General features: G+C 26.0%; 1 protein-coding gene across 5 annotated transcripts in view; it reads left to right on the top strand.

Moving 5' to 3' along the window:
- The window catches only part of LOC107166739 (Phosphodiesterase 1c), a 214,787-nt gene extending 201,067 nt beyond the window's left edge, over positions 1 to 13,720 (top strand). For 3 of the 5 annotated variants that reach the window (XM_089218122.1, XM_089218120.1, XM_089218119.1), the window contains 9 exons: positions 4,178 to 4,430; positions 5,039 to 5,155; positions 7,097 to 7,237; positions 7,863 to 8,032; positions 8,374 to 8,535; positions 8,801 to 9,003; positions 9,189 to 9,530; positions 12,727 to 12,849; positions 12,946 to 13,720. In XM_089218122.1, the coding sequence (XP_089074248.1) occupies positions 4,178 to 4,430; positions 5,039 to 5,155; positions 7,097 to 7,237; positions 7,863 to 8,032; positions 8,374 to 8,535; positions 8,801 to 9,003; positions 9,189 to 9,530; positions 12,727 to 12,849; positions 12,946 to 13,064 (1,630 nt within the window). In that variant the 3' untranslated portion in view covers positions 13,065 to 13,720. The remainder of the gene's footprint in view (positions 1 to 4,177; positions 4,431 to 5,038; positions 5,156 to 7,096; positions 7,238 to 7,862; positions 8,033 to 8,373; positions 8,536 to 8,800; positions 9,004 to 9,188; positions 9,531 to 12,726; positions 12,850 to 12,945) is intronic. The other 2 variants (XM_089218121.1, XM_089218124.1) reach the window with 2 other exon arrangements.

Raw genomic sequence — 13,720 nt, 5'->3', positions numbered from 1 at the left:
ATTCACTAAAATATACACCAAAGAATATTTATAATTACCCACCCACACGGAAACTGTTTTATTTTTAAATATTTTTTTTCAATTCTTCAATTTATTTTTCTTAAATTTATAAACTCAAAAATAAATAATAGAAATTTATTTTTTAATTGATACTTACATAAATTTAAAAAAGAAATACTAACAATTATATAATTATTTATACATTCATATTTAATAGATGATTTTTTCTAAGAAAAACTAATTATTTAATATAGTATATGTCAATATTATTACACAAATCGATAATCACTATTGGAGTAAACATACATTGCAATTGAACTCGGGTGGAAATTAAAATATAATATGTTTGGATAAATGAAATTTGTTTATAACGATACGAAATATACGAAAACAAATATTTCATCGCCAAACTTTCCAATAATTGTTTTTGTTTATAATAATTTATGTAAATTATTATTATTATTATTATTATTATTTGACATAAAACTCAATTTTTTACTTTAAATCAACAATATTTTGATGATAAAATTAAATTAAATTTAGTCTTTTTTAATCAATATTTTTTTTGCTAAATTATATCTGGAATTTCACTCAAGATTATCAAATTACGAATTCTAAGAAAAATTTAAATGAACCCATTAATGGACGATAGTCCAATAATTTGAGTTTTTTAAAATTATCAATCTATTAATTCTAAAATAAATATTCAACCAATGATAGTAAATATTTAATATTCACATTATTACATTTACGTATGTACAGGCACAATTATTAAGAAAAAAAACGAATTTGAACTGTCTTAATATAGTTAATTCTAGTTAATAGCTACTAATTGTCTATGTTATTTTTTGACTGGCATTTATATACTCCGTGTAATAATTTTAAAAAAAATTGTGAGTATTTAATCTATTAATTTGTTTTATATCAATATTATTATGTTCTCGTAAAATGTAAATTATTGAATTGTTTGTTCTTATAAATTATATACTTAATGTAGAAATGCCGAACGTTAAAAATAATTTCGTACTCAAATCTACTAAGAGACATTTTTCCAAACTCTAGCACTCCAAAATCAAACCAGCTGAAACTTGGTACAGATGAACAAGTGTACTCCAGTGTGATATTAAAATAGCGCAAATCTAAAATCTATTATCAGACTGAGGCTCGTATTTTCAAAGAAAAATAATAATAAAATATTTTATACTTTGGTGTGGGACGTGTGGGTGTATGACAGATAATATTCTGATAGAAATTAAATTTCTTTTTCTTTCATATTATAACTCATATTTTCGTTCTATTTTTTATCTCTTTTTGGTTATATCGTAGTCCCAATCGAATTTAATACGATAAAAACCACTTATAACAAATACTTGTCAAGTAGTATTATCAATACACTAGTATTTTTTCAAAACTAAAAACAAACCTTTTTTTTTTTTTTTTTTTTTATATAATATTTCTAAGCTATTGACGTGATATTAAATTTTTTAAATAATTGTTGTAAGTCATTTGAAACTCCGACCATTTGTATAACATAATATCATGGATACATTTAATTTTTCTTGAAATTGTAATATTGTATATTCTCATAATTCTTTTAAACAAATAAAATTGTTAAATTATTTTGCCAACAATGTTGCCTGCACTCTTATAATATGAGTAAGACGATATTATTATGTAGGTAGTAGATACCTACTACTTACTAGAATAGGTACGTCCTTTAGAGTAGAGAACAGCCGATATTATAATTTATAAATATAACATTGCATAATACGAAATTCCTCGCCGGTCTTCTTTTACCTAACCGTTTATAAATAAATCGAAAAACACTTACGCAAATCCGTGGTGTATAACTCGAATCAAATTGATTCTTTTTGTTTTTTTTGTTTTTGTGTAATACCATAATAAATCCTTCACAGGTGTTGACTTGCTCGACTCGGTGTACGTTGTGGCGCGCAGACTATATTACATTATGTACTCAGGTATATACCTATTATCTATACTGTATATACAGCTATATATATAAATAAGTATATACCTATGGACAATAGGTTTTATTTATTGGAAGCGCGGGCGTCGATAACCGATAAACATGGTATGACTTCGTTAGCGTGTTTATATGAAACGTTAAAGACTACCTAGACTTTATTTCGCTTTACTCTTTTTTATAAACGTCGTGTTCTTTTCTTTTCTCGCCTCACGAAACCATATGATACTATACTTTTTCGGTCGACGGTGTAGCACACTTTATGTTTTTTTGTATTTGTCGCGTAGTTATGGCACAGTTCGCAACGAATGTGTTGACGTTGTGTTATAAAAAAAAAATCCAATTTGTTTTCCTTGTGTGACAGAGAGAAAATGGAAATTTCTAGTGTTTATACAGGCCTAGCCATGGTGGTGTAATAATTTTCACCACCCCCGATTGGATGTATCATAAACCGTCATTGTTAGAAGACCGTATTATATTGAACAAATGTTTTTTTCCTCTCCATAAAAAACTTAGGTAGGTACGAAATTTACTCTGCTGGTCGATTTATTAAACTTTTTTTATTTCAATGTTTTTTATTTTTTTTATTTAGATTATGTCATGAAATATAATTAAATCTCAATTGTAATGTAAAGTAAATTAATATAAAAAAGTCTGTGTGTGTTTGTCAGCAATTTTTGCTTAACTATATCGATAGGCAATACTATCTAATTTTTCAACATTAACCCCACAAAAGGATGATTCATTATCTCACTAATTATTTATATACTTTATAATGCTGTAATGAGTGTTATAATATTTAAATCGACGCTTAAATAATCAAAATGATACAGTTAAGTCTATAAAATCAACTTTTACTATAACTGACCATAATAAAACTAAACATCATAAATCACAGTTAAAAATCGAAAAATATAAAATGCATCGAGTCACGTCATACGAAAAGTCTCTAACTAATATTATATCTTAAGATTCGTATAAAACTCAATAATTTTCTTTTCATAAAATTGGGAATAAATAAAAATTGAAGAGTATAGTGCAAGGATTTGTGTGCAATTTCATATTTATTCTATACTCTCGTATAGAATAAATAATAATATGATAAGGATCTATAATATGATATAAGTAAGTACACAATTCATGACACGGAGATTAAAATATGAAATTTGTTCAGCACATATTTTTGTATAGTTTTCAGTTTTTTAATTTTAGTTTTTTTTTCTTACTTATTGTAACTATTTAGGGAAAATATTTATTCATATTTAATTGATTTTAATGCATATCTATTAATAAGAATTTAAATAATGTGCAAACACAGTATCTTATATATAATAATATACGCTATATGGTCGTGTTGTTTGATTCTTAAAAATATACAATAAAATAATAGAATAATGGTTTAATAAATATTATGATTAATTAATTCTATCAGTTTCTATCTTCAATAATAAATTCTATCACAATTATTATACATACTAACTTGTATTTTACACAGGTAGGTACGCGGTACGCCATAAAAAGTAATTTAAGTTAATTATCAAGAAGTTCCATCGCTGGATGGATTCTTCACTCAAGTCATCAGTCCCTTTTATTTTATTTTTATTCTATTTCTTATCAACACTTATACTCATTGTAAAAATATATTTACATATTGTATAATTAAACAAAAAAAAAAATAAAGTTAATTAACGAAAATAAAACTCGAATTAAATCAATGAATCTTAAAATTGTGATTAATGTTAATTATTTATGTTTTTAACTTGTATTCCATCTCAAATACAACGTTATTTTGCAGTTTTTGTGTAGTATTTACAGTATGTTGTTAAAAATGTATAATAATTTACTTCAGTAGGTATCTAGTGCACGTAATGTAGTAATCATAGTTACAAATTCTTTTAATGTATTTTATTAAACAATTACAAAAAGAAATAAAATTATCATTTGGGAAAACAATATAGAAGAACCTAGAGGTTTCTTTGCACGTGATCTAAACACAATATATGTACGCGTTTTAGAGAAACAACATTATTTCTGTCATTTGGTATGGAACATTTTTAACAACAATATTTTATTAGAATTTAATATTATTATATGGTCTTCATGATAATGTATGGTTGGTGATTTTAATTTTGCTTGTGTGCGTGTGTCTATGTGCTTACGCATGCGCACGTGCATATTATATGCTGACTTCAGGCGATTGGCCGCTGAGGAAGACGACGAACTTTCGGAAGTTCAACCGGACGCGGTGCCACAAGAAGTCAGAGATTGGCTTGCATCTACATTCACGAGACAGATGGCTTGTACAAGGCGCAAGGGTGAGGAAAAACCCAAATTTAAGTCCGTCGCACACGCTATTCGTGCTGGAATATTCGTTGACCGCATGTATCGCCGTGTGATCAACGCTCCGATGATGACGTTCCCACCAGATGTCATCGAAGTGCTAAAGGTAAACTTACAATGTTCATTTCCTAACAATAAATAATAAGGTAAGTATACCAAATAACTTTTGCCATGTTATACACAATATTATAAAAAGGCAGATTTAACAACGAAAGAAATTTATTATCGACGCCATTATCTTAAATTATATTATGAATGATGGCATCTCAATTTACCTCAGACTTTTCTCTGACCATTTCGTTAAACAACTCGTTAGTTTGGATTTAGTAGTCTGCCAATATAATGATTTTTATCTGATTAATTTGATTTTCATCGCATAAATGTAGTACATAAAAACGTAATTAAATGTAAAATAATGAAAACTGATAACTAACCATGAGTAGTACAATTCTATTTCTTATGCAAATTAAAAAAAAATATATCAATATATTTTCGATACAAATGTTTAATTACTTGGGATATACAGACTATAAATCTAACATTAAATGTAATGCACATAATAATTATAGTTCATTTAAACTCCACCAGAACTCCACTTATCTCGAGTTTGAGATTAAAGTAGTGGTTTTTTATTAAAATAATTTATGTGCTATTTAATTCTTAGTAAGCACTGTAAAAGCCCGTCAATTAATCCACAGCAATTCGTTATTTTAGGACATTAATGATTGGTCTTTTGACGTATATAAGCTGAACAATTACGGAAACGGACAGCCACTCAAATACTTGGGATATGACTTGCTCAATCGCTATGGAATATTCCAAAAATTTAAAGTAAGTTATTATTTTTTTATACTGTAGTCAATTAATATATAGGTTAACTTTTTGATTTTAAAATATGATCTTAGCTGTACAATTTTATTTCAGATACTTAAACTAATATAACCATTAATATTAGGGCATGCTAAATTTGAAAAATGTTGTTTACTTGTATAGTTCATGTCTTACACTTCACCAAGATTTTACTCATAAACCCCAAACACCTGTTGAGAAACCGTCCTCCTCAGAAACACACCTAAAATAAATCCTGGTTGTGCCACTAATTATATTAATTGTTATCCACACGTTTTATTTTCGGAGTAAACATAAGTTAGGTTACTATCCTACATAATGAAATTTGAGAAAATATTTTTTCTTGTACTTTACTAGATATTCATTTCATAAAATCTATACGACGTATACTAAATTTCAAATTTTATTTTTGTTAAGTATACAATTTAAACATAAAATAATTAAGATGCATTCAAACAATATTTAATATTTTTGTATTTTTCCTATTACCTATTACTAACCAATATCATTATTATTAATTTAAATCTCCTTTAATTTGTGTATGTGCATAAAAAAAAATCTAATTTGAATCACAATAATATAACTAGATATATTATTATATTTGTTTCAATGCAAATTCAACATTTCGTTTCACACTTTACAAACGAGTATACTGAGAAAAAAAACCTGAAGCGCTCCAAATATTTGAGCTAATACATCAGATTTTAAAACTAAATATTACAACATTCTTATTCATACGCACAATAACCTGTAGTAGTAAGTAGTAAAGATGTTTTACATACCTGTATAGTGTATGTATAAAAGCATTAAAAACAATAAACGAAATAAAAATTATCTTACTCAAATTTATCACACCATGAGTCAAATACTTACTAAAATGCATGTACACATTTAAAATTCGTATCCAATAGATATTTATTATCAGATAAGATTATCGCATAATTTTACGATGATAACACACAGTAAATTAACAAATGTAAATACATAAACAACTAATTATTTTTTATTCACTGTCGCTGACCAAAACGACGTCTATGTTTTTTTGTATGTAAAAACTGTAAAGCGAAAAACTGGTTTGAGTATCAGGCAAGTCAGTCATCTCTGTTGAATATCGATTTACGTGCAACAAAAGACGTGCAACGTGACGAAAGACGCTACTGTTGTATTTATTCAACCCCTTCCCCATTTCCCCTTTAAAGGTTGAATATAGTATGCCAGAAATCTGCATAGAAGTGTACTCAACCACTTCTCAATGTTTCATCGCAATCGAATGAACGGTTTAGGAAAGTGTTAGAAACATACAAAAAAACATTCATTTTGACATAGATAACTATAAAAATACAATTTAACCGATTTCAAGAACTAGTTTCTGTTTTTCCCTATAATTTTAAAATAGGCGGAAAATAGTTACAATTATTTATCAAAAGCTACCTTCAAAATTCTTTTTGCTTAAAAACATATCATTGTAAAACCTATATATTATATTAATTGATCTAATAAAAATAAAAATTTCAAAACTTTTATAAAAAAATATAGTCTGATATAAACTAAAATACAATCCTGGTAAAAAAGTTTATAAATTTTCGGTAAATAATGATTATATCTTAGGTAGAACTAAATTAAATACATCAAATTGTAATTAATACATTTAAAACTATTTAGATAAAAACGTTTGTAAAATACTTAATTATAATGTCATAATATATTATTTTGGTTGAAATCAGTATCTACCGATGAAAATAATTAATTTTTTGTCAATTTATAGTATAATATTGTTTTTACCTATATAAAAAACTGTTTATAATTTTAAATAATTTAAAAACGAAATGAATAAATTAAAAAAAAATCAAATTTCAGCGTTTAAGAAAGAAAGGCATTTATTAAGAAAAAATGTAAACATTTCATTTGTATGATTTTTATTAGGTGCCATCGGTAGTTATGGAGAACTTTTTGTGCAGAATCGAAGAAGGCTACTCAAGACACAAAAATCCGTATCATAACAATTTACACGGTGCTGACGTTGCACAAACTGTACATTATATGCTTTGTCAAACTGGACTAATGGTAATATAAAAATGTTACAAAACGTTAAATTTTGCTTATTGTATAGTATCTGTATAACCTATTAAGAATACAATTGATAAGACTTGGAGGTTTGTAGTGACTTTGTCTCTCAAATATCACTAAAACCTACCAGTGTTTTTAAATCTCAAAATATATCTTGCATTTTTACATTATATTATTTTTATTTTACAGAACTTACCACTCTATTCCTTTAATATTTCTTTTTTTTTTTAATTAATCCAACATTTCAATTATGTTGATTTTTATTATTTTCTTACTGGATAAAATACCTACTTGTCAATGTCATCACAACAACTTAATGTTAAAATAGGTACCTACGCTCTTATTCCCTGTATGAAAAGTAGATATATTTTCTTAGACTTTACTTAAAATAAATAAGAAATAAACGTTGTATCTGTATCCCTAAATGAAAAAAATTATTTTATAAACTTAAATTTAAATTTAAAAAACATTATTATTTTAGATTTTTTCAAGTTTACTTGTATGCTTGGATATTATTTGTAAGGTGAAATCATTTTTTTTTTTCATTCTTCAATAGAGAATCGATGTTTGTGGTTGTTAATAATATATGGCAGCATTTAAACACCTCGTATTTTTGTTGTAGAATTGGTTGAGCGATTTGGAAATATTTGCAATGCTAATCGCTGCAATTACACATGACTTCGAACACACTGGAACCACAAACAACTTCCATGTAATGTCTGGTACAGAGATTGCTCTATTATATAATGACCGCGCTGTATTGGAAAACTACCATATCAGTTCCACATTCAGGTTATTTATGTTAAAATAAACAACTTAATTGTGAACAAAAATTATTTAAATAAACTTGTATGAAGTTTTAGTATTTCATGATAATATTCGTTAAAATTATTAAATAAAAAAAAGATTAATATCGATGTTTTTGCTAACTTTAATTAATTTTATAGTTAAGTAAAAATTAAATTATATAACCAACAAATTTAAAATCACGTTTTTCTATTTGGAAATATTTTATATTTATAATATATTAATTATTTAAATTATTTTATTCAAAATTTTAAACTATTAAATAATTCATAATACTAAATTACATAACAATAGTCTTATGTTTTTAACAATGAATTATTTTATAGAATATTAAAAGATGATGACTGTAATATATTACAAAATCTTACCAAAGAAGAATTCCGTGAGTTCCGTACACTAGTCATAGATATGGTGTTAGCAACAGATATGAGTTTCCATTTTCAACAATTGAAAACTATGAAGCAGCTTTTAGCATCACCAGAACCTACGTAAGTATATAACATTATTTTTAATCAAATGATTAACATTAAACTATCGTATATAAGATTTTAAACAATAAAATAATTATTTGGCGCACTCATTGAACTGATAATTGTTATATTTACTTAAATTTTAGTTGAACTAAAATATATAAGCATATCAGTATAATCTTTTGTAAAACATAATAGTAATTTCTGCTTTACTAGTTGAAAACCAGTGTATTGTACCTTATACATGTTGTAATGCAATTTTTTATTTATGTTAACATTATAGAATCGACAAATCTAAAGCAATGTCAATGGTTTTGCACTGCGCTGATATATCGCATCCCGCCAAAGAATGGGATTTGCATTACAGGTGGACAAGCCAATTGTTGGAGGAATTCTTTTTGCAAGGAGACATGGAGAAAAAACTAGGACTCCCATTCAGTCCGTTATGTGACAGAAATAATACACTAATTGCTGAGTCCCAAATCGGTTAGTATTTTAATTCACCCAACTTAATATGTTAAATTAGCTATGATAACAATTATTAAATTATAGTACAATACTACAATAATAAATATTGAAAATATAATGATAATTTTTATTCCTCACTTTATTTACAAAATTATAAAGTAACAAATATTACAAAATATGAAAACAGTTATTTTCCTTTCTAGGATTCATTGAGTTCATAGTTGAACCAAGCATGACCGTTTGTAGTGACATGTTGGAGTTAATTTTGGGTCCAATCAATTTAGTTAATGGATCCAAGACTGTTGATACCAGTTTGGTGGTTGACGACAGTGAAGAAAAAACAGATAAATCAAACCAATCTGACGTAGCTATCGCTTGCACAGCAATGAGCTGCAGCATTGGAGATAACAAAGATAGTATAAAAGAAGATAAAGATATGAAAAGTAATAAAGATGTAAATGATACTAAAGAAACTCAAGATTCCAAAGACAAATATAACACGCCTTCTACAAGCAAGGAAACAAAACATGAAGATACTGAAAAAGGTAAAATTTTTTATTGATAACAGACCCTCGGTAACATGGGCCATTAGGTTTGTAGAAAAAAAGGTAATTATAAGATGAAACTGAACCAAATTAAACATTTTCTTGAAAATAATATTAAAAATAACGTCCTATAGTTGTAGAATCTACAAAATTAATCCATAGCCTCTAACGATTCACAATCGCCGAACAAAAATATTTCATCACTCAAATTCTGTTTAGATTCAATCCATTTACACAACTTCAATATTTTTTTAAACACATAATTATGTATTAATTACATCACTATTCACTAACTAACGAATATTTTACTTTATAATTTAAAGACTTAGAGTAAATATATTTTACAATAAAATTACAACAAAATATTGTTGATGTATTTTTCGACTGTAGTGAGTGCAACAATTTTTTTCACAAAAAAGTTTAGCTAATGTTTTCAAAAACTCCTGAGAAAATCAAAAATTATTATTGAATAATCATCACACCGTTTTCAATTGATAATTACGGTTATTCAAAAAGTTTTTAGCACTCTTAATATAAAATGAAATATTAGGAAAAATGAAATATAACCAAATCATTATTCGCTACTTTATAATGAATCAATTATTTAATGAATACATTTTATAAAAAAAATTGGATATCGCTCTCTTTTACAATAGGTATAAGTAGATCGCTATAATAAATGACGATGTTAAATTTAAATTCAATGATGTAATATCATCGTATACAAAAATGATTCTAAGCCGGGATGGGCTGTCATTCAGTTAAAGTTAAGTAACAATAAAATAACTAATATCGTAGTACTTTGATTAAATATCTATTTTGTCCAAATTTGAACTTACCAGTGTTAATAAAAATACTGTAATTTTTTTATATTTGTTGGTGACATTATGAACTATTTATGAGATACATTGTTTTAAATTTTCAATCCTTAGATATAAAAACTGTTAATCGATAAAACTTTTTAAAAAAATCGATAAAATTGGATATTTTCTCATACCTATAGCTCAAAATATTTAAATGGTCAATAGAAAATGATAATATTTATTTATTTATTTAAATATGTTGTATATCAACGGGTATATACTATATACTCTTTTACAATTTATATAAAGAAAACATATCAGATAAAAACTAAAAACTAAATATGAGTAATGTGTAGTAAATCCTAACAAAAACAGATAACAAAATATAAAAATAATACTGAATTAAAAGTAATATATATATATAAAATTATAGTTAGACTAAAAACATTTTTTTTTTTTTTTTATTAATCAATCCATATTTTTTAATAATAACATAGATTTAAATTTAAAACAATTGCGTGAGAGAAAAAAATAACTAAATGTATACAAATTTTACTAGCTAAAATTAAAGCTCGAGGGAAAAAAGAATTGATACCACTGTTCGTTTTATAATGAGGAACTAAAAATAAATCTGAATTACGTGTAATAAGATATGTAATTCGAAAGCTGATTTCAGACAACAATTCGGGACACACAATATTGTAATTAATAAGATCATAGACAAACATGATATCATTTAATTTACGTCTAAGTGAAAGAGAAACAAGGCCAATATAATCTTGAGTTAGATTGAGAGAGTCCCTACATAATGGAATAGTTGACAAGTATGAAATCCTTTTAAAAAATGTATATTGTACATTGTCCAAATCCTTTCTGTATTTCAAGTATTTGCATGACCAGATTACGGAGCCGAAATCAAGATTGGACCTAACTAAAGATGTATATAAGGTTTTTAAGCATAACGGATTCTTAAAATCTTTAGTATTTCTATTAATAAAACCTAAAATCTTTAATGATTTATTAATTATCATATTATGATTCATTTTAAAAGAAAGATCACTTTCAAAACAAGTACCAAGATCTTTGATTGAATTTACTCTAGTGAGAGAACACATTTCAATATTATAGTTAAAAAGATTGGATTTTTTTACGTGTAAATGTTATCGTATGACATTTTTCAATATTTAAGAAGACGCCACACCCGCATGTGTTGTCTTCGTCGTACAAGTGCGTAGCATAGCAAATTTTACACTCAGAAAATCTCGTTTATCTCCTTCAATTTAAAATTTAGAGTGAATTGACCTATTATAAAAATTAAAGGCGAGATTATTACCAAGGGCATCTCATAGGCTTTTTATTATATTTTAATTTTAAACCGGATTATGAGTATTTTTTGATATAAAAATAATTTACAATTTTAAAATACTCATGACTCGCTTCAAAATTAAAATATAATAAAACGCTTATAAGATGCCCTCCGTAATAATCGTGCCTTTAATTTTTATAATAGGTCAATTCACTCTAAATTTTAAATTGAAGCAGATAAACGTAATCTGCTGAGCGTAAAATTTGCTATGCTACGCACTTGTACGACGAAGACAACACATGCGGGTGTGGCGTCCTCTTAACGGTAATAAATTTAATTTACTCCATAAATGAAATTTATTAATATTAGACTGAAGAGATTCAGCATCATTTAAAGAATTAACTGTACAAAAAATCTTCGCATCATCCATAATAAAATGTTTGTAGAACTATCAAGGACTAGTAGGAGATCATTAATAAAAATTAAAAATAGTAAAGGACCTAAATGGCTGTCCTGAGGAACATCACCTGTAATATAAACATCTGGACCAGATGATCTGGTGATAATTTTAAGTATCTGTGGTTATTAGTTTTATCAACGCCACCAAAACTAAAACAATTTTGTCATTCTTTAACTGATTTTGCATAAAACAAACCACGTTTTTCCTTATTTCGTTTTTGTATTTCCCAACGCTTTTTAAAAACTCCTGCAATTTTTTGAATTTACCTTTCAAAAGTACCAATTAGGTTCACTCTTCCCTCTTTCCTAAAGAAAATTTAAGAATAATTTCTACTAAAAACATTGTTTATAGGTAGGAAAAAACACACCAATGTAAAATCAATACATTCATACTCTGCTCAGAATTAAAAAAAAAGCTTTTCAATGATATATTTATCGTTGAAATATTGTTCTGCATTCAAATAATAAAAACTGATTTTGATTAATAATATATGTATATGTACAAGTACAACTATTATATTTAAACAGTATCTAATCACTAAATTATTGAATATAATATTTTTGAAAACATATTTTTTTAAGAAGAAATTATTGACTATAACCTACTTTATACTGATAAAAATTTCAGAATCAAAACAAGAAACTAAAGCTGAAGACCCCAAATCTAGCAACAAATTGTATAAAATAAAAAAGCCATGGAATGATTGTTTGGCCATAAACAAGATGAAGTGGAAGGTGCAAGCAGCAAGAGGTAATTTAAATATGTATTTAAACTGTGTTAAATATCGAGCAAAAATATATTCCATAATATTTCTGTATATTAATTGCTTAATATGTTAATTTACAGAAGCAAAACTCAGAGAGTCAAAAACGAAATATACGATGCGTGATATTAGAATGCCACTTCCTGGTGAACTTGTAGAAGATGAAGACAAATCGTCTTCGACAGATGTAGAGAAAAATTGAATAATATACCATGCTGCAGTTTGATTTTTAGCCATATGAATTTTAAAATATAATTAGACTTTCTTTAAATAATTTGAAAATATTAGCATAATATTGTAAATATTTATCAGAGGTAGGTACTCCTCTTAAATTTGAGACAGTAAAAAATGATTTAAATTAAAATATAAGCTCGCTTTTAAATAGATAGGTATATAAGAGACAGTTAACTTGTATATATTTGTGTTTGTATTTGGTGTGTGTGTTTGCGGGTGTAAGTTTGTTTGGATGTATATTTATATTTATCTATATGCATGTATGTATGCTTATATAATATAAATATATACCTAAACATATAATGTGTATATATTACAATAGTTAGTTTCATAGTGAGTATTTATAAAAATCATTATATTTATTGAGTGTGTATATATTATAGGTACTTCCACATAATTTTTTCGAAAAATGGTGTTTTAACTATACCTACGATAAGAATGTTTTCAATTATTAATATCATTGTTAATTTGTCCATTTTTAATTTTTCAATCACGATCATAACTCTAATCTTTTTATATCTTTACATATTTAGAAATCATACTCCAAAACAGAATGAACAAATATTTCATTACTTATTTAGTTATCTATAAAGTATTTATTATCTACGAAAATCATATTATTTC

The sequence above is a fragment of the Diuraphis noxia genome, unplaced genomic scaffold, assembly GCF_037042655.1.
Source record: "Diuraphis noxia isolate RWA-SAM2 unplaced genomic scaffold, SU_Dnox_SAM2 contig0001, whole genome shotgun sequence".
In the NCBI taxonomy this organism is placed as follows: domain Eukaryota; kingdom Metazoa; phylum Arthropoda; class Insecta; order Hemiptera; family Aphididae; genus Diuraphis; species Diuraphis noxia.
Note: the sequence above shows the minus strand (reverse complement) of the source record. Positions and strands in the feature narration are given on the sequence as shown.